At 54.8% G+C, this 26,273-nt stretch overlaps 1 protein-coding gene across 1 annotated transcript in view; it reads right to left on the bottom strand.

Moving 5' to 3' along the window:
- vwa1 (von Willebrand factor A domain containing 1) overlaps positions 1 to 26,273 on the bottom strand; it is a 103,419-nt gene that overhangs the window by 24,666 nt on the left and 52,480 nt on the right. Inside the window, exon 2 of the mRNA XM_043675806.2 lies at positions 4,414 to 4,977. Within this exon, the coding sequence (XP_043531741.2) occupies positions 4,414 to 4,977 (564 nt within the window). The remainder of the gene's footprint in view (positions 1 to 4,413; positions 4,978 to 26,273) is intronic.

Here is a 26,273-nt window from a genome sequence, read left to right as displayed (position 1 = left end):
GAAAGGATATAACCTTAAACTTATAGGCATCTCAAAGTAGACAAATCTTCTGAGGTGAAGTGTTCATAAAATCTACAGACATTTCAACTTTACTGTTTGATTAGGCAAGAGAGTGAAACAGAAGGACAATTTTTTAAAGTCTTGCCCCATTTTTCCAGATTCAGCTTTTGTTGATGGGTGAAAGAGGACATTAAGTGACTCACACATAAGGTAGACCCAGCAGGACCATGTGAATTCAAGTGCTAAATTCAAACAAACCCCCTTTTGTTGAAAGGGTCTTGTCCCCAAATCAGACAAACAGGAAGCTGGAAGAACACATCAAGCCAGACAGCATCAGGAGGTGGAGAAGTCAACATTTCAGGTGTAACCCTTCTTCAGGACTGGGGGTGGGTGTAAGGGGAGATGCAGATAAAGGAGATGGGGGGTGCAGATTGGTGAGGTGGGGATAGGTGAAGCCAGGCAGAGGGTAAAACCTGGTTGGTCGATGGAAGGAATGGAAGGGAGGCGGAAGAGAGTTGAGTGATGGGAAGAAAGGTTATTTGAATTTGGAGAACTCAAATTTGAGTCCTCCAGTCTGTAGGCTGCCCAGGTGGAAGATGAGGTGGTGTTCTTCCAATTTGCAGTTTGATTTGTTATGGCAATGGAGGAGGCCAAGGATGGTCATGTCGGAAGGGAGTGGGAAGGGGAATTAAAATGGGCGGGGACTGGGAGGTCAGGTCGGAACCGATGTCAAGAAGACCACACTGGGAGCACCTGATACAGAAAACTAGGTTGGAAGAGAGGCAGGTGAACCTCTGTCTCACCTGGAAGGACGGTTTGGAACCCTGATTGGAGGTGAGGGGGCTGGAGTGCCAGCAGGTTTTGCATCTTTTCTGGTTGCAGGAGAACACACCTGGGGGTGTTGGTGGGGAGAATGGCACGAACCAAGAATTTGCGAAGGAGACGGTCCTTGTGGAAGGCAGAGTGGTGGGGAAGGGAAGATGTTCTTGGTGGTGGGGTTTAATTGGAGTTGATAGGAAGTGTTTAAGGATGATACATTGGATGCGGAGACTGGTGGGGTGGTAGGTGAGGACAAGGGGGACTCTATTATATTGCATTTGGAAGGGGGGAGGTTTAGGCAATGGATTTGGAAATAGAGGAGGTGTGATGGAGGGCTGTCTGGATGACAGAGCAGGGAAAAGAAATCACAAATTTGTGGAATAGACATAAATAGGCTTGATGGGCAAATATGAATGATCTAACTTTCATTCGTTGATGATTTCTTAAATCCTCTGATCTTTAGACTATAAAATAAATTTCCAATAATCAGTGAAACTTCTGAACTGACATTCGGCTGTATTGCTTTAGTTAACAAACCAGGTGGTGTAGCATAGGTTCTTGAAATTTTAATAGTTGATTGTTGACAATTCCCCAAGTGCATTTTATGAATGTTTGGCTATGTTCCTGAAACTCAGTTACCTCAGCAAAGTTTAATTGACAGGTTGAAAAGTCTAATAAAAGATTTTGAATATGGTTGTTGTAGAATATTATTGTAGTTATTAGTGACAAAGCAATTGAGATTTAAAAGTTTTGAATGGGCTTTCATGACTGGAGAGTTTGTTTTACTACCAAGTCTGTTTAGTGAGAGCTATATTAGATTTTCTCGAACTTTATTCTATTTTATCTCCTCATGGCTTTTGAGGTCTATGCATAATGGATACTGAGTGAGTTGGCATTTGGGTAAAGGAGACCTGGAGTTGGGTGGGGAATAGAAGTGTCAAGATTGGAGTGGTGCTGGAAGAGCACAGCAGGTCAGGCAGCATCCGAGGAGCAGGAAAATCAATGTTTTTTCCTGCTCCTCGGATGCTGCTTGACCTGCTGTGCTTTTCCAGCACCACTCTAATCTTGACTCTAATCTCCAGCATCTGCAGTATCCACCTCCGCCCGGGAATATATGTGAGAATTGGAATGGCATGGGAAGCATAAGGGCCTGTGGAATATAAGAGGGTGTGACAGGTGAAGGGGAGAGGGCTTAAAATCACCTATCACATCTCAGACAAAGTCCCAGAGACTAGGGGTGCGTCTTCTGAAAGGCCTGCATTCTCGTGCTGCAGGGTCCATATCTGCCAGTGTTCTGCTTCAAGGATCAGTAGGTCAGACTCCATCCCACATCTGAAATCCCAAAGCAAACACATAGTGTGTCACAGCACCTTTTACCAAGGTAGTTCTGGTGAATCAGAATATTTTTTGACTTGATTTACTTGTCATAGAAGCCAAAATCCAATCCAGAGACTCTTGAACTCTATGCCTCTCTCTCCAATTACATTGTGAGCTGCTGCAACTTGTCCTATAAGTCTAAGTGAATACAACAGCCTATTTTTCTGTGCATGGTATAACATACTATTGCAGACCAACAGCAAAGAAAATGTGAGAAATAAGATCATTGTGTTGAAGGTGAATTAAAATGCCAGTTATATGTCTCAAGGCAGTTCAACTACGTGTAAGTTATGAGTCTGTAATTCAGGAATGTAGCTGGCAGTTCAAGAACTACTCTCATACAAAGGACCCTTTAATATAAGGACTGTAATTGTTAAAAGAGGTAGCTCATCACCAACTTCTGAAGAGCAGTGAAAGATGGGCAATGTACGTTGGACTTGTCAGCAATGTCGTATCCCACAACAATCTTTTAAAAAATTAAGCCGTCACATGGAGCCAACCCTGTCTCATTTAGTGGCTCAGAACAGGCGATGCTTAATCCAATAGCAGATCATACAACCCTCTAAACTCTGGCTATGAGAATTATTATGCTCATTAATTTAAATGGCACTTTAATCATTCTCCATACAACTCATCAAAGATACCTGCGTGAATCAGTCTTTGATATATAGAGTCATAGAGATGTACAGCATAGAAACAGACACTTCGGTCCAACCCGTCCATGCCGATCAGATATCCCAACCCAATCTAGTCCCATCTGCCAGCACCCGGCCCATATCCCCCCAAACCCTTCCTATTCATATACCCATCCAAATGCTTTTTAAATGTTGTAATTGTACCAGCCTCCACCACTTCCTCTGGCAGCTCATTTCATACACGTACCATCTTCTGTGTGAAAAAGTTGCCCCTTAGGTCTGTTTTATATCTTTCCCCTCTCACCCTAAACCTATGCCCTCTAGTTCTGGACTCCCCTCACCCCAGGGAAAAGATTTTGTCTATTTATCCTCTCCCTGCCCCTCATTAATTTTGTAAACCTCTATAAGGTCACCCCTCAGCCTCTGATGCTCCAGGGAAAACAACCCCAGCCTGTTCAGTCTCTCCCTGTAGCTCAGATCCTCCAACCCTGGCAACACCCTTCTGTTTCCACGTGGCACGTTCTGAGCTGGATATTTGCTCAGCTCCTGTTTATGCTTCAAAAATATTCCTATGATTTTTCTGTATTATTTGGAACACCGGCAATACCAAGGTTAGTAATAAATAGAGTTCTTATCCACATTTTTACCCTTTGCTCCTCAAGCTAATCCGCTCCTATTCCTCACCCTTTCTTTTTAACCAATTTATTTTCTCTCCAAAGAAACCTTCCCAGTGACCATAACTCAAGGATCTGATATCATTTTGTGCGAGGGAGATAACTTTTTAATTAGTTGATACTGCTACATATCAAATTGTGCTACAATGGTATTCAACTCATATTACCTTATCTGAAGCAGCACAAATTATAAAACTTTCTTCCTCCCTAATTCAGATGCTGGCAAACTGTTTCATTAGAATAGTCCTGCAACTTTAGACAGAAATATTTCTCGATATGGTTGTCTTTAATACATTTGTTTCCTTGAATACTTCAGTGGGCTGCGTTATCCTAAAGTGATCAACTCATGCCCTTTTACCATGGGCTCCAATCACATTATAAAGGAACTAGATGCCTGCATGATTCAGTAGTAAATAAACGTCTTCAATTAATGTTTCTAAACAAGTAAAAGCTCCTCATTAATGCACCATAAGAGATTCAGTATTTACTGAAGCATGGATAATCTCCATCCCCAGTTTCAGCAGCTGTTCCAGTTACAGACTTGTACAAAAACTGCCTGCAAGTGCATTAATAGCCTTCTGAAGAAATCAAGAAGTCTTGCCTTATACATGATGAAAAGTATTTCTAACTTTCAGTACAAAAGTCAAGACAACTAGGTCATCTCCAACCAATATACAACCTCTGGTACTAAATGCCTGGGATTTTGCCTCCTTTTTATTGCAGAAAAACTGAACATGGACAGTCCTTGGAGCTGCTTAGTCTCTCAAGGCAGTCGCTGAACTGCACACATAGGGGACTGAGGAGATTCTGGACCCTTCAGTGACAAAAGATGATGATATTAGGATTGGAGAGAACATATCACAGATGCAAATGATTGTATGGAAATAGTGACCAAAGCAGTGATGTACCTAGAATTTCGTTACGCAGCTCCTCAGTAATAACGTACATATCATCCGGATCCACGTAATACAGGCGCCTTTCTGATGGGTCACTAGCTGCTGCCTTCAGTTCCATATAATTGCCTCTGCCCGTGCTAACAATGAAAATTGTTGCTCCAAGGTCCTTGAGGAGCTGGATGGGCTCTAATATATCGTCTGATGATGCCCCATCTGTTAGCCATACAAGGACTTTTGGAACATCTGGTCTGGCACCAGCTTTCTGTGTGAACATGGTGTCCTTGGCACGAGTCATTGCTTTGCCAGTATTGGTGTCACCCAGTTTCTGCTCCATATTCAGAAGACCCCATTGGAGAGCAGTGTTTGACATGTATTTGTTGAAAGGAAACTCCAACACTGGGTCATCACTAATGTGCATGAAGCTGACTTGCACATCGCTGGGGCCTATGGTGAATGGCTTCAATAAATCAACAACAAACTCTTTCAATTCAGTGAACTCATAGGGCAAGATACTCCCAGAACTGTCCATCAAGAAGAGCAGATCTCCTTCTGCATCCTCTACAGAATATTCAGCTCCTGTGCAAGAAGGAAGAAAGACAATAGATTAAATTAGAATAAAGGCACAGCTATCAACTGAGCTGAAACATTAACTTGTTTCTCTCACTGATATTGCCCAATCTGCTGGATGCTTTCAACATTTTCTTGTGGATTTTATTGCGAATCAATATTTGCATTGGCACAGAATTAAATTCTATTTACAAATGTTACAAATGATTCCTGCACTGAGGTGTCAGAGATATGAGAAAGATCCTGAGAATCTTTAGGTTGCAAGTCAGAATATATTATCTGACTCCAGCAATCAATAGTGAGTACGGTTCTGGGGTAGGAGAGGCAATTTTGATAACCCTCCTGCCAAAAGGATATTGATGCATTTCTAATGGGGTTGATTAGACAATGAAAGCATTTCTGGCTGCTTCCAACTTCAAACTCGAGTCGAACACCTTTATTTTAAATTGACTTACATTCTCCCTGTGTCTGCGTGAGTTTCCTCTAGGTGCTCCAGTTTCCTCCCACAACCCAAAGATGTGCAGGTTAGGTGGAATAGCCATGCTAAATTGCCCATAGTGTTCAGGGATATGTATATTAGGGGTAAATGTAGAGTAATGGGGGAATGGGTTTGGGTGGAAGACTCTTTGGAGGGTCAGTGTGGACTTGTAGGGCCGAAGGGCCTGTTTCCACGCTGTAGGAATTCTATGAAATTCTATGACTGCTGACCTGTCTCCACTGTGTTGGGTATTGGCAGGATGAGCTGTCAATCAAATCATCTCACTCTAATCATCCACTCTATTTAAATAGTCTGCTTAAATGCAATCAATCCTGTGTTGTGCTCAGTGGGAGACAATCATTCACACATCCAGCATCCTCTCTGAAATGTATGAATGAATGCACTTGTCTCAAACTGATGTGGTCTTTGAGAAGCACAATTCTGTTTGTCCCGTCTATTAGGTTTTATTATATGCAGTTATTACAGTAAATAAATAACCTGAAATGCCTCCAAAACTGAAAATTCAATGATTTCAAAATGGAAACTGCTGGCTGACTAGCTTTACCTATGAGTTTTTCAATGTTTTTATGGCATAAGTTGAGGTTTTGCACGTGATTGCTTTCTGTTAATTATCCCACAATTGCTATTAATTCCTATCAAAGGAATAAATGGAAAGGAATACTGTACAATCAATTTTTTCGGTAAAATGGTCCACTCATCAACTACTAGGGCAAGGAAATGGAGTAAGTCAACATTTGACAGCATCGGTGAAAGTTTACAGACCTGAAACCTTAACTCTCATACTCTCTCCACAGATGCTGCCAAGACCTACTGAGCATTTCTGGCATTTTCTGCTTGGAGTTCTGCTGGTGCCCTCGACAAATTAATCCCTCATCCATCATTGGTAACAAACAACTGTCCAGCCACTTATTTCACTGTTGTTTATAGGAGTCTAGTCAGAAATTGTTTATTTGTTTAATACGAAATTCACTGCAGTTCAAAGATATTTCATTGGCTCTGGGGCACTTTGAGGTTGTGAAGAGCAGCTCTACGAATCAATCCTCATCATTACAAAGCCTTAGAAGCATAAAGGAGTACCTACTCCTGGATCAAGAGACCTGGGTTCAAGTCCCATCTACTCCAGAAGTGTGTCACAACGGTTCTGAACAGGTAAATTAGAAAGATAGGCTTAATAAAACGTTTAAAATAAAAAAAATTATAATCAGAAGGGAAAATGTGACAAGGTGGATTTCAGTAGTTTGAAGATTTAAATTATGGGTGATGGTTGCACCATTCTTCTTACTGTGGTACCCTTTCCCTCAAACCAGTTCACTGTCATACCACACTGCCACGTTCATTGGCTATACTTTGGTTCATTCCCCTCAATTCTTGTCTGACATTTGTAACTAGCAATGTATTAGGCAGGTATTACACAGCAGAACTTCACAGTGAGGTTCAAAGTTTCCAAAGTGGCCCTTAAAAGAAATATGAAACTTGCAGCTGCGAGTTAATGAAATAAAAATTAAATCTGAACAGTAAGTAAATGTGGTAGTCAGTGATTCAAGAGAGGACACACAAACCAGAATTGATGGTAATACAAGCTGCTGGTAAGGCTGACTAACAGCCATACAAAAGATTTATGTTTGGCCCCAAGCAGTGTGCAAATGCATGAGAAGTGACTCTATTGTGCTTGAAGCACAATAATATATGATTTATTCAACTTGAGACAATCATACTCCATACACAGCAGATCAAAGACAGGCACTCCCAGTGCACATAAGCCACTTAGCCTTCTTTGTCATGTACCCTTATCACTCTACTATCAATGGGTTTCTGTCACTTCCAATAAAGGTTGGTGCATAAAATAATTGCTTTTTCAGTATTTGTCCAAAATGGAGTCATAGAGCTGTACATCAGGGAAACAGACCCTTCAGTCCAACTTGTCCATACCAACCAGATATCCTAAATTAATCTAGTCCAATTTACCAGTCTTTGGCCTACATCACTCTAAACCCTTCCTGTTCTTAAGTAAAATAGACTTTTACACAACTAGTAACAGTTGCTATTTTTTTATAAAATCATTCCATTAAGACACGTTATAACGTATTTCTGTAGCAGGTGGGACTTGAGGTTCAGAACTCCTCTCCCAGAGGTAGGGACATTATCACTACATCACAAGAATCCTTCTGTGAACAGTGCTCACTACCCCCGCTCAGCGAGACAATCGCTGCACGTAAATTGCAGCTGTTGTTAATTCTTTATAAAGCCTAAACACGTTCATGCACTTAAGGATGTGCTGGATTAGGAATACACTTTACAAGAAGCTATGAACTTTTTTTCTCATGAAGGTGAACTTTGTTTGAATATTCATGAAAAACTTTGCACTTCAGACATGCAACATAAACATCAAGCATGGCCTCAGCTGGTACAGCACCAGCAGGGGGCAGAGTAAAGCTCCGTCTATACTGCCAACACACACTCAGGTATAGCATAAGTCAGAGTAACAGTGAGGAACACACAAATCAGGACCAAGAGCAGGCTATTCATTTCCTCCAGCCAGTTCTTCTATTCAATAACATCGTGCTGGTCTGATTGTAACCTCAAAGCCATATTCCTGCCAACCCCCAATAACATTTCACCCCTTGTTTAACAAGAATCTCTCTACTTCTGTCTGAAAAATATTCAAGGACTCTGCTTCCACCACCCAAATGTGAAGGGAGTTCCAAAGATTCTCAACTTTCAAAGAAAAATATTCGGCTAACCTCAGTTTGAAATCGGCAAACCCTGATTTTTAAAAAGTGACCCCTAATTCGAGAATTTTCCATGAGCAGAAACATCATGTCCAGGTCTACCCCGTCAAAACCCTTCAGGATTTTGGTTATTTCAATCAATTTATCTTTTAGTTTTCTAACCTCTGGCAGATATGAGCCTAGCCTGTCCAATCGTTCCTCCGATGCAAATCTCCCATGCCAGGTGATAGGCTAGCAAGCCTTCTCCGAACTGCAATTTACTTCCTTCTGTAAATAAGATGGCTACTATTATGGAGAGAAGTCCAGATGTGGTGTCAGCATTGCCCTGCACAACTGAAGCATAGCTTCCCTACGTTTATATTCAGTTTCCTTTATAATAAATGCTAACTTTCTATGAGCTTTGCTAATTAATTCTGTATGGAGGAAATGAGGACTGCATTTGCTAGAGATCAGGAATGAGGATTGCTCATTCTTGATGAAGGGCTTATGCCCGAAACATCGACTCTCCTGCTCCTTGGATGCTGCTTGACCGGCTGTGGTTTTCCAGCACCACACTCTTCGACTAACTATTTCTGTACCTGCATTCTAACCTTTTGCAATTCATGTTGTTCATCTTGGAGTGCCGTCACTAGCGGTGTTCCGCAAGGATCTGTTTTGGGACCATTGCTGTTTGTCATTTTTATAAATGACCTGGAGGAGGGGTTAGAAAGTTGGGTGAGCAAGTTTGCGGATGATACGAAAGTCGGAGGAGTTGTAGACAGTGAGGAAGGATGTGGCAGGTTACAGCGGGATATAGATAAGCTGCCGAACTGGGCAGAAAGGTGGCAAATGGAGTTCAATGTAGCTAAGTGTGAGGTGATTCACTTTGGTAAGAGTAATAAAAAGATGGGGTACTGGGCTAACGGTCGGATACTTGGTAGTGTGGATGAGCAGAGGGATCTTGGTGTCCATGTACACAAATCTTTGAAAGTTGCCACCCAGGTAAATAGTGCGGTGAAGAAGGCATATGGCGTACTGGCTTTTATTGGTAGAGGAATTGAGTTCCGGAGTACTGAGGTCATGTTGCAGTTGTATAAGACTCTGGTGCGGCCACATCTGGAGTATTGTGTGCGGTTTTGGTCGCCATACTATAGGAAGGATGTGGAGGCACTGGAACGGGTGCAGAGGAGGTTTACCAGGATGTTGCCTGGTATGGTAGAAAGATCGTATGAGGAAAGGCTGAGGCACTTGGGGTTGTTTTCATTGGAGAAAAGAAGGTTTAGGGGTGACTTGATAGAGGTGTATAAGATGATTAGGGGTTTAGATAGGGTCGACAGTGAGAATCTTTTTCCTCGTATGGAGTCAGCTATTACAAGGGGGCATAGCTTTAAATTAAGGGGGGGTAGGTATAGGACAGATGTTAGGGGTAGGTTCTTTACTCAGCGAGTCGTGAGTTCATGGAATGCCCTGCCAGTAGCAGTAGTGGACTCTCCCTCATTATGGGCATTTAAGCGGGCATTGGATAGGCATATTGGGGGATAGTGGGCTAGTGTAGGTTAGGTGGGCTTGGATCGGCGCAACATCGAGGGCCGAAGGGCCTGTACTGCGCTGTATTCTTCTATGTTCTATGTTCTATGTAGACAGACACCCGGAAACACTGCATCTCAGAGCTCTGACATTGTTTAGATAATATGGTTCTTTTTCATTCTTCCTGTCAAAGGAACAATTTCACATGTTCCCACATTATACTCCATTTGCCACATCTTAGGCCACTCACATTATACTCCATTTGCCATATCTTAGGCCACTCACATTATACTCCATTTGCCACATCATTGTCGACTCGCTCAACCCATCAATGTATTTTTGTAATCACACATCTCCTACCAATCTTTGGGGTCGTCAGCAAATTTTGCTTTTATTAATATAAATTATCAGTAGCTAAGGTCCAAGTACCAATCCCTGTGACACACCATTTATTACATATTGCCAATCTGAAAAGGACGCATTTACAGTTACTGTCTGCTTTCTGATAGCCAGCTAATCTTTCATCCATGTTGATGTTTGACCCTCCTAACCATTGCTCTCCCATGTCAAGTATAGTGGAGGGTAAGCATAGAATGAAGTTCTTTCAACTGTGTCTTAATAATGTGCCTCAGGTCAATACTGTACCTGTGTGACGTTGCTAATGTGTGGATTGCTGTAATTTTATATTTAAATCACATGTTTAAAAATATATTGCTAGTATATTTTTGTCCGATGTTAGAAAATCATTCAGCCCACCTTAACTCAGTCAAAAAGATCCGAAACTCTTTTCATTGCAGCATTCTATTCATTGTGAAAAAAATTTGTAAGTTTGTTTTCCCTATTAACTTTTTTCAAAGTCTGTTCCACATGTTAAACAATCTTTGTATAAAGAAGTATTTATTATCCTTTTACCAAAATGTATGTTTTACTAGGTGGAATCTTTGTTGGCTGGATCTTAAGAGTTAACAGAAAAGGCACACTTGCTGTTGACTCCTTGCAACACTCCAAGCAGTTTGGGTGGTTATATAAAATGGAAACACTGAGTTGGTGATCCACTCTATATGCTTTCTAATATTTTCTTCTCCTGACTTAACTAGGAAATTAAAGCATTGGAGGCATATAGCAAGTGATTAATTCAATCTCACCCACTTAATACCATCACATAAAGTCAAAATACCCCCTGACAAGTGTCAAGTCTATTAAGGATCATAAATTTCTTTCAGCTCCATTGATAATTACTGCAATACCATCATGGACTAAATCTACCAAATAGTTTTTACATGTGTGTGAACAAAATTTAATTTACTTCCCTTGAATTGCAACTGTCGTTCTGTTCCATGATATATTTTATCCAACTCATTCTGTAATTTCAGGGCAGTTTTCTCCAAATTCACTGCATCTCTTACTTTGGTACAATCTGAGGATTGATCACTTTGCATTTAGTTTCTGAATTCAGGTCATTTATGTAAATTAAAAATAGCTATAGTTTCAAAACCAGTCTGTCCAGACCAACTGTCCTTCTGCAAGCACTCATTTTTCCCAACTATTTGATCAATAATTTATCTAATCCGAGGGTTTACTCTGGATCACTGCCATACTGCGTTTAATCAGCAGCCTCGTTGCAGAATTACATCAAATATCTTTTAGAAGTCAATATAGGACTTTCCACAGTTGACTGGAGTTGTCACTTCATTGATGACATTGAAGGTGTATGTCAGGAAGTGTCCTTCTGAATCTATGATGATTTGTTTACTAAATTATTGTACTGATTGTCCTCAAATTTCAATCTGACATCAATTTGTCATTTTATTTTGAATTAAATGGATCTTTAGTTGTACCTCTGCTTTCCAATACAGGCACTAATTTACCCTGTTTTCAATTTTCTGCTGCCTAATTCCTACCTAGTGTCTCCCTCATATTCATTGTTTGTGTTACTCAAATCTCCTTTTTGGTCTCTCACAGCCTTCTGAGATAAACAACCATCCATCTCCGAGGACATATTTGCTTTGTGCTCTTTTAAGCTGTCTAAAAAGTACAATTTTATTTATTTGAAGTGATGGATTTTGCTTAAGCTATTCCTGTTTTGGAAGCACACATTGTCCTATCTGAATTGTTGAAAGGATGTTTATGACTTGTGTTCATGTTCGGTTTCAAACTTGTTTACAGATGTTGAAGTTATCAACAACAAATCACATTAAAATAACATCTCTAACACAGCAAAACACTTCAAAGCACTTCCCTATCTTAATACATTTTAATACTGGAAAAGACATTTAATTTCACTAACGTGCCAAGCCCTGCCTCTATAATTTTTATCTAGCTTTTTCTTTGTACCTCTGACTACAATTTTTGGATTGCTTAATTATTAATTCCAGTTTTTTTTTCAAGATTATTTATTATTCTTGTTCTCTAATTTGTTTATTAATCTGTTCAAGATCACATTTGTTTAGCTTGTTGATAACCAGGAATGTAACTAACTTTCATGCTCAGTGTTATGTCTTTAAAAGGAGTTCCACTTGACCTCTGCTGAAGCACTGTTACATGACCTCTCCAAAACTGGTGTGTTAGTTGTTCCCCCATTTCTTTGAATTGAGCCTTTTGATGGTCATTTACAATTTCCTGACTTATGTATTTGACTTCATATTGAACTTGAACATTTTGTACTCATTATTCTACAGGGGGTCCATTAATAACAGCAATGCCTGATACACAATCAAGATGCTGGAAACTTCACAAATATAATCCAAAAATGCTGGAAGCACACAGCATTACTGCTGGGCAGTAACTATGGAGAGAAAAACGGACTTGACATTTTAGGTTGTAATCTTTTTTGAATGGTCACAAATAAGAAAGTCTAATGTTTTTTAACTTTCCTGACACCTGACTAGAGTGTTATCTCCTGTCAGAGTGAGGTAAACACTGTGTCTTTAGGTTTCTAGTAATACAGTAGAACATGAAGCAGATATACAGTACATTTACCAAGACAAAACTTGAAGCCACAGATTGCTTTCATAAATCAAACCTTTCTATTAAAATAAAACTTCCCTATTCGCACATACTCTTTCCATCTCTTCACTTTACAAACTACCCTCCCTTCTGGAGGTGTGTAACAAACTGCTCTTGACAGCTTTAATGAATTTCACTTTTGGGATGTTCAACCTGAATAACGTCATTAAGATGCTTTCTCCCTAGTTCAGGAATGATAGCAGCCTATATTCCAGGTGTGAGGACTGTGTAAATGCACAGGAAAGCCCCAGTGCTCTTTGATGAGGGATTATTGCTATCTGCAATACAGTTCAAATCCAAGTTTATCGCTGGCTTGGTCCACAAACAGGAAATGGCCATTTATTGCTTACAAGGGGACCAGCTAAAATCACACCAATATGTTATCAGTAATAACTTGGATTCACGAGCCTTTGTTGTTTTGCTCATGGGGTTGGGTTGGGGTGGGGTGATCACTAGGGAGTGTGTACACATTCCAATATGACGGCTTTGTGTTTCAGGAGTGGCTAGATGTTAGTACCCAGTGCAAAGTCAATACATGTTAAACTGGAGAAAAATTCTGATCTGGTAGGTCAGAGCTGGTTGCCAGGTTGTAGCTAAAGGGGTCTGAGTGTTTGAAATTATACTGGCAATAACTAAATGTGTGGGGGGGGGGGGGGGAATGTGGTGGAATGAGGGGGGGGGGGGGGGGAGAGAGGGGGGAAGAGGGATGTCAATGAAATAACCATTAGGTTAAGCGGGTTGAGATACTACATGGCTCCAGGGTCTCTGTTGTCCACCAGGTTCACCCAATTTAGAGGTGCTGTCATTAAATGTGAGAGTGTTCTTTTATCCCCAATGCATTCTCCACATGGGGCAGGTCAACAGCTGGGACACCTCCTCTTCCTTGAAGTGCCTGCTGGATGCACCCACTTCTCAAAAGTTGCACCAAAGTCTCTTCCGACCCAGGAAGAGGAAAGCACAGAATGGGAGACAGCAAATAAGCAAGCCCTGGGGACAATATAAAAGAACTCCCCTTCCATGTCCCTCGCGTATGTCCCCCTCTCCCCTTCACTTCCCCCTCTCCCTCTCGCCCCTTCCGCTCCCCCCTCCCCCTCAACCCCTCTCTCCCTCAACCCCTCTCTCCCTCCCCCTCAACCCCTCTCCCCTTCCCCACCCCGTCTCCCCTTCCCCACCCCCTCTCCCTTTCCCTTCCCCATGTCCCCCTCTCCCCTTCCCCTCCCCCTCCCCATGTCTCCCCTCTCTCCTTCCCCCTCCCCATGTCTCCCCTCTCCCATCCCCCTCCTCATGTCTCCCCTCTCCCATCCCCCTCCTCATGTCTCCCCTCTCCCATCCCCCTCCTCATGTCTCCCCTCTCCCATCCCCCTCATGTCTCTCCTCTCCCATCCCCCTCCTCATGTCCCGCTCTCCCCTTCCTCTTCCCCTCCCCAAGTCGCCCCTCTCCCCTTCCCCTCCCTCCCCTTCCCCTCCCCATGTCGCAACTCTACACTTCCCCTCCCAATGTCTCCCCTCTCCATGTCCCCCCTCTCCCCTCCCCATGTGTCCCCTCTCCCCTCTCACCTTCCCCTCCCCTTGTCTCCCCTCTCCCCTCCCCTCGTCCCAACCCTCCCCTTCCCCATGTCCCCCCTCTCCCCTCGACTTCTCTCTCCCCATGTCCCCTCTCTCCCCTTCCCCTCTTTGCTTGACTCCCCCTCCCATTCCGCTCCCCTTGTCTCACCTCTCCCCATCCCCTCCCCATGTACCCCCTCTCCCCTTGCCCTCCCTTTCCCCTCCCCATGTATCCCCTCTCCCCTTCCCCTCCCCATGTACCCCCTCTCCCCTTCCCCTCCCCATGTACCCCCTCTCCCCTTCCCCTCTCCGCTTGTCTCCCCTCTCCCCTTCCCCTCTCCGCTTGTCTCCCCTCTCCCCTTCCCCTCCCCCTGCCCATGTACCCCCTCTCCCCTTCCCCTTCCTGGTCTCCCCTCTCCCCTTCCCCTCGCCATGTCCCCCCCTCTCTCCTTCCCCTTGCCATGTCCCCCCCCTCTCCTTTCCCTTGCCATTTCTCCCCTCTCCCCTTCCCCTCGCCATGTCTCCCCTCTCCCCTTCCCCTCGCCATGTCCCCCCCTCTCCCCTTCCCCTCGCCATGTCCCCCCCTCTCCCCACCCCTCGCCATGTCCCCCCCCTCCCCTACCCCTCGCCATGTCCCCCCCTCTCCCCTACCCCTCGCCATGTCCCCCCCTCTCCCCTACCCCTCGCCATGTCCCCCCCTCTCCCCTACCCCTCGCCATGTCCCCCCCTCTCCCCTACCCCTCGCCATGTCCCCCCCTCTCCCCTACCCCTCGCCATGTCCCCCCCTCTCCCCTACCCCTCGCCATGTCCCCCCCTCTCCCCTACCCCTCACCATGTCCCCCCCTTCCCCTACCCCTCGCCATGTCCCCCCCTTCCCCTCGCAATGATTCCCCCCTCTCCCCTACCCCTCCCCTCATCCATCCCCCTCCCCATGTCCCCCTCTCCCCTTCCTCTTCCCCTCCCCAAGTCTCCCCTCTCCCCTTCCCCTCACTGTGTCGCCACTATCCACTTCCCCTCCCAATGTCTACCCTCTCCCCTTCCCCTCCCCATGTCCCCCCTCTCCCCTCGTCTCCTCTCTCCCCATGTCCCCTCTCTCCCCTTCCCCTCTTTGCTTGACTCCCCCTCCCCTTCCCCTCGCCATGTCCCCCTCTCCCCTTCCCCTCGCCATGTCCCCCCCTCTCCCCTTCCCCTCGCCATGTCCCCCCCTCTCCCCTTCCCCTCGCCATGTCCCCCCCTCTCCCCTTCCCCTCGCCATGTCCCCCCCTCTCCCCTTCCCCATGTCCCCCCTCTCCCCTCGTCTCCTCTCTCCCCATGTCCCCTCTCTCCCCTTCCCCTCCCCATGTACCCCCTCTCCCTTTCCCCTCCCCATGTACCCCCTCTCCCCTTCCCCTCTCCGCTTGTCTCCCCTCTCCCCTTCCCCTCTCCGCTTGTCTCCCCTCTCCCCTTCCCCTCCCCCTGCCCATGTACCCCCTCTCCCCTTCCCCTTCCCGGTCTCCCCTCTCCCTTCCCCTCCCCTTGTCTCCCCTCTCCCCTTCCCCTCGCCATGTCCCCCCCTCTCTCCTTCCCCTTGCCATGTCCCCCCCTCTCTCCTTCCCCTTGCCATGTCTCCCCTCTCCCCTTCCCCTCGCTATGTCCCGCCCTCTCCCCTACCCCTCGCCATGTCCCCCCCTTCCCCTCGCAATGATTACCCCCTCTCCCCTACCCCTCCCCTCATCCATCCCCCTCCCCATGTCCACCTCTCCCCTTCCTCTTCCCCTCCCCAAGTCTCCCCTCTCCCCTTCCCCTCACTTCCCTCCCCCTCCCTAAGTCGCCACTATCCACTTCCCCTCCCAATGTCCCCCCTCTCCCCTGGTCTCCTCTCTCCCCACGTCCCCTCTCTCCCCTTCCCCTCTATGCTTGACTCCCCCTCCCCTTCCCCTCCCCTTGTCTCACCTCTCCCCTTCCCCTCGCCATGTCAACCCCCTCCCCTTCCCCTCGCCATGTCCCCCACCCTCCCCTTCCCCTCGCCATGTCCCCCACCCTCCCCTTCCCCTCGCCATGTCCCCCACCCTCCCCTTCCCCTCGCCATGTTCCCCCCCACCGCTTCCCCTCGCCATGTTCTCCCCTCTTCCCTTCCCCTCGCCATGTTCCCCCCGCTCCGCTTCCCCTCGCCATGTTCTCCCCTCTCCCCTTCCCCTCGCCATGTTCTCCCCTCTCCCCTTCCCCTCGCCATGTTCCCCCCCTCCCCTCGCCATGTTCCCCCCTCTCCCCTTCCCCTCGCCATGTCCCCCCCCCCTTCCCCTCGCCATGTCCCCCCCCCTTCCCCTCGCCATGTCCCCACCCTCCCCTTCCCCTCGCCATGTCCCCCCCCTCCCCTTCCCCTCGCCATGTTCCCCCCCTCCCCTTCCCCTCGCCATGTCCCCCCCCCTCCCCTTCCCCTCGCCATGCCCCCCCCCTCCCCTTCCCCTCGCCATGCCCCCCCCCCCTTCCCCTCGCCATGTCCCCCCCCCTCCCCTTCCCCTCACCATGTCCCCCCCCCACTTCTCCTCGCCATGTCCCCCCACTCTCCCCCTCGCCATGTCCCGCCTCTTCCCTTCCCTTGTCTCCCCTTCCCCTCCCCATGTCCCCCTCTCCCCTCCCCATGTCCCCCCTCTCCCCTCCCCATGTGTGCCCCTCCCCTTCCCCTCCCCACTTGTCCCCTCTCTCCCCTTCCCGCTTGTGCCCCCCTCCCCTTCTCCTCCCCGCTTGTCCCCACTCTTCCCTTCCCGCTTGTCCCCTCTCTCCCCTTCCCCTCCCCGCTTGTCCCCTCTCTCCCCTTCCCCACCCTGCTTGTCCCCTCTATCTCCTTCCCGCTTGTCCCCCCCATCCCCTTCCCTCTTGTCCCCCCCGCCCCTTCCCTCTTGTCCCCCCTCTCCCCTCCCCGCTTGTCCCCCCTCTCTACTTCCCGCTTGTCCCCCCTCTCCCCTCCCCGCTTGTCCCCTCTCTCCCCTCCCCGCTTGTCCCCTCTCTCCCCTCCCCGCTTGTCCCCTCTCTCCCCTCCCCGCTTGTCCCCTCTCTCCCCTCCCCGCTTGTCCCCTCTCTCCCCTTCCCGCTTGTCCCCCTCTCTCCCCTCCTCGCTTGTCCCCCCCTCTCCCCTCCCCGCTTGTCCCCCCTCTCACTTTCCCGCTTGTCCCCCCTCTCCCCTTCCCGCTTGTCCCCCCTCTCCCCTTCCCGCTTGTCCCCCCCTCCCCTTCCCGCTTGTCCCCCCTCTCCCCTTCCCGCTTGTCCCCCCCTCCCCTCCCCGCTTGTCCCCCCCTCTCCCCTCCCCGCTTGTCCCCCCCTCTCCCCTCCCCGCTTGTCCCCCCCTCTCCCCTCCCCGCTTGTCCCCCCCTCTCCCCTCCCCGCTTGTCCCCCCCTCTCCCCTCCCCGCTTGTCACCCCCTCTCCCCTCCCCGCTTGTCCCCCCTCTCCCCTTCCCGCTTGTCCCCCCTCCCCTTGCCCTCCCCGCTTGTCCCCTCTCTCCCCTTCCCACTTGCACCCCCTCGCCTTCCCGCATGTCCCCCCTCTCCCCTTCCCACTTGCCCCCCCTCCCCTTCCCGCATGTCCCCCCTCTCCCTTTGCCGCTTGTCACCCCTCTCCCCTTCCCCTCCCCGCTTGTCCCCTCTCTCCCCTCCCCGCTTGTCCCCTCTCTCCCCTCCCCGCTTGTCCCCTCTCTCCCCTCCCCGCTTGTCCCCCCTCTCCCCTTCCCGCTTGTCCCCCCTCTCCCCTTCCCGCTTGTCCCCCCCTCTCCCCTCCCCGCTTGTCCCCCCCTCTCCCCTCCCCGCTTGTCCCCCCCTCTCCCCTCCCCGCTTGTCCCCCCCTCTCCCCTCCCCTCTTGTCCCCCCCTCTCCCCTTCCACTCCCCGCTTGTCCCCCCCCTCCCCTTCCCCTCCCCGCTTGTCCCCCCCTCTCCCCTTCCCCTCCCCGCTTGTCCCCCCCTCTCCCCTTCCCCTCCCCGCTTGTCCCCCCCTCTCTCCTCCCCGATTGTCCCCCCTCTCCCCTACCCGCTTGTCCCCCCTTTCCCCTGCCCGCTTGTCCCCTTTCTCCCCTTCCCTCTTGTGCCCCCCTCCCCTTCCCTCTTGTTCCCCCCCTCCCCTTCCCTCTTGTCCCCCCCTCCCCGCTTGTCCCCCCCTCCCCTCCCCGCTTGTCCCCTCTCTCCCCTTCCCGCTTATCCCCCCCTCCCCTCCCCGCTTGTCCCCTCTCTCCCCTTCCCGCTTGTCCCCCCCCTCCCCTCCCCGCTTGTCCCCCCTCTCCCCTCCCCGCTTGTCCCCCCTCTCCCCTTCCCGCTTGTCCCCTCTCTCCCCTTCCACTCCCCGCTTGTCCCCCCTCTCCCCTCCCCGCTTGTCCCCCCTTTCCCCTCCCCGCTTGTCCCCCTTCTCCCCTCCCCGCTTGTCCCCCCCCTCCCCTCCCCGCTTGTCCCCTCTCTCCCCTTCCCGCTTATCCCCCCCTCCCCTCCCCGCTTATCCCCCCCTCCCCTCCCCGCTTGTCCCCCCTCTCCCCTCCCCGCTTTTCCCCCCTTTCCCCTCCCCGCTTGTCCCCCTTCTCCCCTCCCCGCTTGTCCCCCTTCTCCCCTCCCCCCCCTCCCCGCTTGTCCCCCCTCTCCCCTCCCCGCTTGTCCCCCTTCTCCCCTCCCCCCCCTCCCCGCTTGTCCCCCCTCTCCCCTCCCCGCTTGTCCCCCCTCTCCCCTCCCCGCTTGTCCCCCCCCCTCTCCACTCCCCGCTTGGCCCCCTCTCCCCTCCCCGCTTGTCCCCCCCCCTCTCCACTCCCCGCTTGTCCCCCCCTCTCCCCTCCCCGCTTGTCCCCCCCTCTCCCCTTCCCGCTTGTCCCCCCTCTCCCCTCCCCGCTTGTCCCCCCTCTCCCCTTCCCGCTTGTCCCCCCTCTCCCCTTCCCGCTTGTCCCCCCTCTCCCCTTCCCGCTTGTCCCCCCTCTCCCCTCCCCGCTTGTCCCCCCCTCCTCTCCCCGCTTGTCCCCCCCTCCTCTCCCCGCTTGTCCCCTTTCTCCCCTTCCCTCTTGTGCCCCCCTCCCCTTCCCTCTTTCCCCCCCTCCCCTTCCCGCTTGTCCCCTCTTTCCCCTTCCCTCTTGTGCCCCCTCCCCTTCCCTCTTGTCCCCCCCTCCCCTTCCCGCTTGTCCCCCCTCTCCCCTTCCCGCTTGTCCCCCCTCTCCCCTTCCCGCTTGTCCCCACACTCCCCTTCCCGCTTGTCCCCCCTTTCCCCTCCCCGCTTGTCCCCCCTCTCCCCTCCCCGCTTGTCCCCCCTCTCCCCTCCCCGCTTGTCCCCCCTCTCCCCTCCCCGCTTGTCCTCCCTCTCCCCTCCCCGCTTGTCCTCCCTCTCCCCTCCCCGCTTGTCCTCCCTCTCCCCTCCCCGCTTGTCCCCCCTCTCCCCTTCCCCTCCCCGCTTGTCCCCCCTCTCCCATTCCCGCTTGTCCCCCTCTCCCCTTCCTGCTTGTCCCCCTCTCCCCTTCCCCTCCCCGCTTGTCCCGTCTCTCCCCTTCCCACTTGTCCCCCTCTCCCCTTCCCGCTTGTCCCCTGTCTCCCCTTCCCGCTTGTCCCCCTCTCCCCTTCCCGCTTGTCCCCTCTCTCCCCTTCCCCTCCCCGCTTGTCCCGTCTCTCCCCTTCCCGCTTGTCCCCCTCTCCCCTTCCCGCTTGTCCCCCTCTCCCCTTCCCGCATGTCCCCCCTCTCCCCTTCCCGCATGTCCCCCCTCTCCCCTTCCCGCATGTCCCCCCTCTCCCCTTCCCGCTTGTCCCCCCTCTCCCCTCCCCGCTTGTCCCCCCTTTCCCCTCCCCGCTTGTCCCCCTTCTCCCCTCCCCGCTTGTCCCCCCTCTCCCCTCCCCGCTTGTCCCCCCTCTCCCCTCCCCGCTTGTCCCCCCTCTCCCCTTCCCGATTGTCCCCCCTCTCCCCTCCCCGCTTGTCCCCCCTTTCCCCTCCCCGCTTGTCCCCCTTCTCCTCCCCGCTTGTCCCCCCTCTCCCCTCCCCGCTTGTCCCCCCTCTCCCCTCCCCGCTTGTCCCCCCTCTCCCCTTCCCCTCCCCGCTTGTCCCCCCTCTCCCATTCCCGCTTGTCCCCCTCTCCCCTTCCTGCTTGTCCCCCTCTCCCCTTCCCCTCCCCGCTTGTCCCGTCTCTCCCCTCCCCGCTTGTCCCCCCTCTCCCCTTCCCGCTTGTCCCCCTCTCCCCTTCCCGCTTGTCCCCTCTCTCCCCTTCCCCTCCCCGCTTGTCCCGTCTCTCCCCTTCCCGCTTGTCCCCCTCTCCCCTTCCCGCTTGTCCCCCTCTCCCCTTCCCGCATGTCCCCCCTCTCCCCTTCCCGCATGTCCCCCCTCTCCCCTTTCCGCATGTCCCCCCTCTCCCCTTCCCGCATGTCCCCCCTCTCCCCTTCCCCTCCCCGCTTGTACCCTCTCTCCCCTACCCGCTTGTCCCCTCTCTCCCCTTCCCGCTTGTCCCCTCTCTCCCCTTCCCGCTTGTCCCCTCTCTTCCCTTCCCGCTTGTCCCCCCTCTCCCCTTCCCGCTTGTCCCTCCTCTCCCATGCCCCTCCCCGCTTGTCCCCCCTCTCCTCTTCCCGCTTGGCCCCCTCTCCCCTCCCCGCTTGTCCCCTCTCTCCCCTCCCCGCTTGTCCCCTTTCTCCCCTCCACGCTTGTCCCCTCTCTCCCCTCCCCGCTTGTCCCCTCTCTCCCCTTCCCGCTTGTCCCCTCTCTCCCCTTCCTGCTTGTCCCCCCTCTCCCCTTCCCGCTTGTCCCCCCTCTCCCATTTCCGCTTGTCCCCCCTCTCCCATTCCCCTCCCCGCTTGTCCCCCCTCTCCCCATCCCGCTTGGCCCCCTCTCCCCTCCCCGCTTGTCCCCTCTCTCCCCTCCCAGCTTGACCCCTCTCTCCCCTTCCCGCTGGCCCCCTCTCCCCTTCCCGCTGGCCCCCTCTCCCCTTCCCGCTGGCCCCCCATCTCCCCTCCCAGCTTGTCCCCCCTCTCCCCTCCCCGCTTGTCCCCCCTCTCCCCTTCCCCTCCCCGCTTGTCCCCCCTCTCCCCTTCCCGCTTGCCCACTCTCCCCTTCCTGCTTGTCCCCCTCTCCCCTTCTCCTCCCCGCTTGTCCCCTCTCTCCCCTACCCGCTTGTCCCCCCTCTCCCCTTACCGCTTGTCCCCCCTCTCCCCTTCCCGCTTGTCCCCCCCTCCCTTTCCCGCTTGTACCCCCTCTCCCCTTCCCGCTTGTACCCCCTCTCCCCTCCCCGCTTGTCCCCCCCTCTCCCCTCCCCGCTTGTCACCCCCTCTCCCCTCCCCGCTTGTCACCCCCTCTCCCCTCCCCGCTTGTCCCCCCCCTCCCCTCCCCGCTTGTCCCCCCCACTCCCCTCTCCGCTTGTCCCCCCTTCTCCCCTCCCCGCTTGTCCCCCCCCTCTCCACTCCCCGCTTGTCCCCCCCTCTCCCCTCCCCGCTTGTCCCCCCCTCTCCCCTCCCCGCTTGTCCCCCCTCTCCCCTCCCCGCTTGTCCCCCCTTTCCCCTCCCCGCTTGTCCCCCTTCTCCCCTCCCCGCTTGTCCCCCCTCTCCCCTCCCCGCTTGTCCCCCCTCTCCCCTTCCCCTCCCCGCTTGTCCCCCCTCTCCCATTCCCGCTTGTCCCCCTCTCCCCTTCCTGCTTGTCCCCCTCTCCCCTTCCCCTCCCCGCTTGTCCCCTGTCTCCCCTTCCCGCTTGTCCCCCCTCTCCCCTTCCCGCTTGTCCCCTCTCTCCCCTTCCCCTCCCCGCTTCGCCCGTGTCTCCCCTTCCCGCTTGTCCCCCTCTCCCCTTCCCGCTTGTCCCCCTCTCCCCTTCCCGCTTGTCCCCCTCTCCCCTTCCCGCATGTCCCCCCTCTCCCCTCCCCGCTTGTCCCCCCCTCTCCCCTCCCCGCTTGTCACCCCCTCTCCCCTCCCCGCTTGTCCCCCCCTCTCCCCTTCCCGCTTGTCCCCCTCTCCCCTTCCCGCATGTCCCCCCTCTCCCCTCCCCGCTTGTCCCCCCCTCTCCCCTCCCCGCTTGTCACCCCCTCTCCCCTCCCCGCTTGTCCCCCCCCCTCTCCACTCCCCGCTTGTCCCCCCTCTCCCCTCCCCGCTTGTCCCCCCCCCTCTCCACTCCCCGCTTGTCCCCCCCTCTCCCCTCCCCGCTTGTCCCCCCCTCTCCCCTTCCCGCTTGTCCCCCCTCTCCCCTCCCCGCTTGTCCCCCCTCTCCCCTTCCCGCTTGTCCCCCCTCTCCCCTTCCCGCTTGTCCCCCCTCTCCCCTTCCCGCTTGTCCCCCCTCTCCCCTCCCCGCTTGTCCCCCCCTCCTCTCCCCGCTTGTCCCCCCCTCCTCTCCCCGCTTGTCCCCTTTCTCCCCTTCCCTCTTGTGCCCCCCTCCCCTTCCCTCTTTCCCCCCCTCTCCTTCCCGCTTGTCCCCTCTTTCCCCTTCCCTCTTGTGCCCCCTCCCCTTCCCTCTTGTCCCCCACTCCCCTTCCCGCTTGTCCCCCCTCTCCCCTTCCCGCTTGTCCCCCCTCTCCCCTTCCCGCTTGTCCCCACTCTCCCCTTCCCGCTTGTCCCCCCTTTCCCCTCCCCGCTTGTCCCCCCTCTCCCCTCCCCGCTTGTCCCCCCTCTCCCCTCCCCGCTTGTCCCCCCTCTCCCCTCCCCGCTTGTCCTCCCTCTCCCCTCCCCGCTTGTCCTCCCTCTCCCCTCCCCGCTTGTCCTCCCTCTCCCCTCCCCGCTTGTCCCCCCTCTCCCCTTCCCCTCCCCGCTTGTCCCCCCTCTCCCATTCCCGCTTGTCCCCCTCTCCCCTTCCTGCTTGTCCCCCTCTCCCCTTCCCCTCCCCGCTTGTCCCGTCTCTCCCCTTCCCACTTGTCCCCCTCTCCCCTTCCCGCTTGTCCCCTGTCTCCCCTTCCCGCTTGTCCCCCTCTCCCCTTCCCGCTTGTCCCCTCTCTCCCCTTCCCCTCCCCGCTTGTCCCGTCTCTCCCCTTCCCGCTTGTCCCCCTCTCCCCTTCCCGCTTGTCCCCCTCTCCCCTTCCCGCATGTCCCCCCTCTCCCCTTCCCGCATGTCCCCCCTCTCCCCTTCCCGCATGTCCCCTCTCTCCCCTTCCCGCTTGTCCCCCCTCTCCTCTTCCCGCTTGGCCCCCTCTCCCCTCCCCGCTTGTCCCCTCTCTCCCCTCCCCGCTTGTCCCTTTCTCCCCTCCACGCTTGTCCCCTCTCTCCCCTCCCCGCTTGTCCCCTCTCTCCCCTTCCCGCTTGTCCCCTCTCTCCCCTCCCTGCTTGTCCCCCCTCTCCCCTTCCCGCTTGTCCCCCCTCTCCCATTCCCGCTTGTCCCCCCTCTCCCATTCCCCTCCCCGCTTGTCCCCCCTCTCCCCATCCCGCTTGGCCCCCTCTCCCCTCCCCGCTTGTCCCCTCTCTCCCCTCCCAGCTTGACCCCTCTCTCCCCTTCCCGCTGGCCCCCTCTCCCCTTCCCGCTGGCCCCCTCTCCCCTTCCCGCTGGCCCCCTCTCTCCCCTTCCCGCTTGTGCCCTCTCACCCCTTCCCGCTTGTCCCCCATCTCCCCTCCCAGCTTGTCCCCCCTCTCCCCTCCCCGCTTGTCCCCCCTCTCCCCTTCCCCTCCCCGCTTGTCCCCCCTCTCCCCTTCCCGCTTGCCCCCTCTCCCCTTCCTGCTTGTCCCCCACTCCCCTTCACCTCCCCGCTTGTCCCCTCTCTCCCCTACCCACTTGTCCCCCCTCTCCCCTTACCGCTTGTCCCCCCTCTCCCCTTCCCGCTTGTCCCCCCTCTCCCCTTCCCCCTTGTCCCCCCTCTCCCCTTCCCGCTTGTACCCCCTCTCCCCTCCCCGCTTGTCCCCCCCTCTCCCCTCCCCGCTTGTCCCCCCCTCTCCCCTCCCCGCTTGTCACCCCCTCTCCCCTCCCCGCTTGTCCCCCCCTCTCCCCTCCCCGCTTGTCCCCCCCACTCCCCTCTCCGCTTGTCCCCCCCTCTCCCCTCCCCGCTTGTCCCCCCTTTCCCCTCCCCGCTTGTCCCCCTTCTCCCCTCCCCGCTTGTCCCCCCTCTCCCCTCCCCGCTTGTCCCCCCTCTCCCCTTCCCCTCCCCGCTTGTCCCCCCTCTCCCCTTCCTGCTTGTCCCCCTCTCCCCTTCCCCTCCCCGCTTGTCCCCTGTCTCCCCTTGCCGCTTGTCCCCCCTCTCCCCTTCCCGCTTGTCCCCTCTCTCACCTTCCCCTCCCCGCTTGTCCCGTCTCTCCCCTTCCCGCTTGTCCCCCTCTCCCCTTCCCGCTTGTCCCCCTCTCCCCTTCCCGCTTGTCCCCCTCTCCCCTTCCCGCATGTCCCCCCTCTCCCCTCCCCGCTTGTCCCCCCCTCTCCCCTCCCCGCTTGTCACCCCCTCTCCCCTCCCCGCTTGTCCCCCCCTCTCCCCTTCCCGCTTGTCCCCCTCTCCCCTTCCCGCATGTCCGCCCTCTCCCCTCCCCGCTTGTCCCCCCCTCTCCCCTCCCCGCTTGTCAACCCCTCTCCCCTCCCCGCTTGTCCCTCCCCCTCCACTCCCCGCTTGTCCCCCCTCCCCTCCCCGCTTGTCCCCCCCCCTCCACTCCCCGCTTGTCCCCCCCCTCTCCCCTCCCCGCTTGTCCTCCCCTCTCCCCTTCCCGCTTGTTCCCCCTCTCCCCTTCCCGCTTGTCCCCCCTCCCCTTGCACTCCCCGCTTGTCCCCCCTCTCCCCTTCCCGCTTGTCCCCCCTCTCCCCTTCCCGCTTGTCCCCCCTCTCCCATTCCCGCTTGTCCCCCCTCTCCCATTCCCCTCCCCGCTTGTCCCCGCTCTCCCCTCGCCGCTTGACCCCTCTCTCCCCTTCCCGCTGGCCCCCTCTCCCCTTCCCGCTGGCCCCCTCTCTCCCCTTCCCTCTTGTCCCCTCTCACCCCTTCCCTCCTGTCCCCTCTCTCCCCTTCCCTCCTGTCCCCTCTCTCCCCTTCCCTCTTGTCCCCTCTCTCCCCTTCCCTCTTGTCCCCTCTCTCCCCTTCCCTCTTGTCCCCTCTCTCCCCTTCCCTCTTGTCCCCTCTCTCCCCTTCCCGCTTGTCCCCTTTCTCCCCTTCCCGCTTGTCCCCCCCTCCCCTTCCCGCTTGTCCCCCCTCTCCCCTTCCCCTTCCCGCTTGTCCCCTCTCTCCCCTTCCCTCTTGTCCCCACTCTCCCCTTCCCTCTTGTCCCCCCACTCCCCTCTCCGCTTGTCCCCCCCTCTCCCCTCCCCGCTTGTCCCCCCCTCTCCCCTCCCCGCTTGTCCCCCCCTCTCCCCTCCCCGCTTGTCCCCCCCTCTCCCCTCCCCGCTTGTCCCCCCCTCTCCCCTTCCCGCTTGTCCCCCCTCTCCCCTTCCCGCTTGTCCCCCCTCCCCTTGCCCTCCCCGCTTGTCCCCTCTCTCCCCTTCCCACTTGCCCCCCTCCCCTTCCTGCATGTCCACCCTCTCCCCTTCCCACTTGTCCCCCCTCCCCTATCCCGCTTGTCCCCCCTCTCCCCTTCCCCGCTTGTCCCCCCTCTCCCCTTCCCGCTTGGCCCCCTCTCCCCTCCCCGCTTGTCCCCTCTCTCCCCTCCCCGCTTGTCCCCTCTCCCCTCCCCGCTTGTCCCCTCTCTCCCCTTCCCACTGGCCCCCTCTCCCCTTCCCGCTGGCCCCCTCTCCCCTTCCCGCTTGCCCCCTCTCTCCCCTTCCCTCTGGCCCCCTCTCTCCCCTTCCCTCCTGTCCCCTCTCTCCCCTTCCCGCTTGCCCCCTCTCTCCCCTTCCCTCTGGCCCCCTCTCTCCCCTTCCCTCCTGTCCCCCCTCTCCCCTTCCCGCTGGCCCCCTCTCCCCTTCCCGCATGTCCCCCCTCTCCCCTTCCCGCATGTCCCCCCTCTCCCCTTCCCGCATGTCCCCCCTCTCCCCTTCCCGCATGTCCCCCCTCTCCCCTTCCCCTCCCCGCTTGTCCCCTCTCTCCCCTACCCGCTTGTCCCCTCTCTCCCCTTCCCGCTTGTCCCCTCTCTCCCCTTCCCGCTTGTCCCCTCTCTTCCCTTCCCGCTTGTCCCCCCTCTCCCATTCCCGCTTGTCCCTCCTCTCCCATGCCCCTCCCCGCTTGTCCCCCCTCTCCTCTT

This window comes from Chiloscyllium plagiosum, unplaced genomic scaffold, assembly GCF_037043375.1.
Source record: "Chiloscyllium plagiosum isolate Xiang-an unplaced genomic scaffold, Cpla_swu_hap1 HiC_scaffold_37, whole genome shotgun sequence".
Classification (NCBI taxonomy): Eukaryota; Metazoa; Chordata; class Chondrichthyes; order Orectolobiformes; family Hemiscylliidae; genus Chiloscyllium; species Chiloscyllium plagiosum.
The sequence above is the reverse complement of the archived record's forward strand: the minus strand, read 5'-3'. Positions and strand labels throughout refer to the sequence as shown.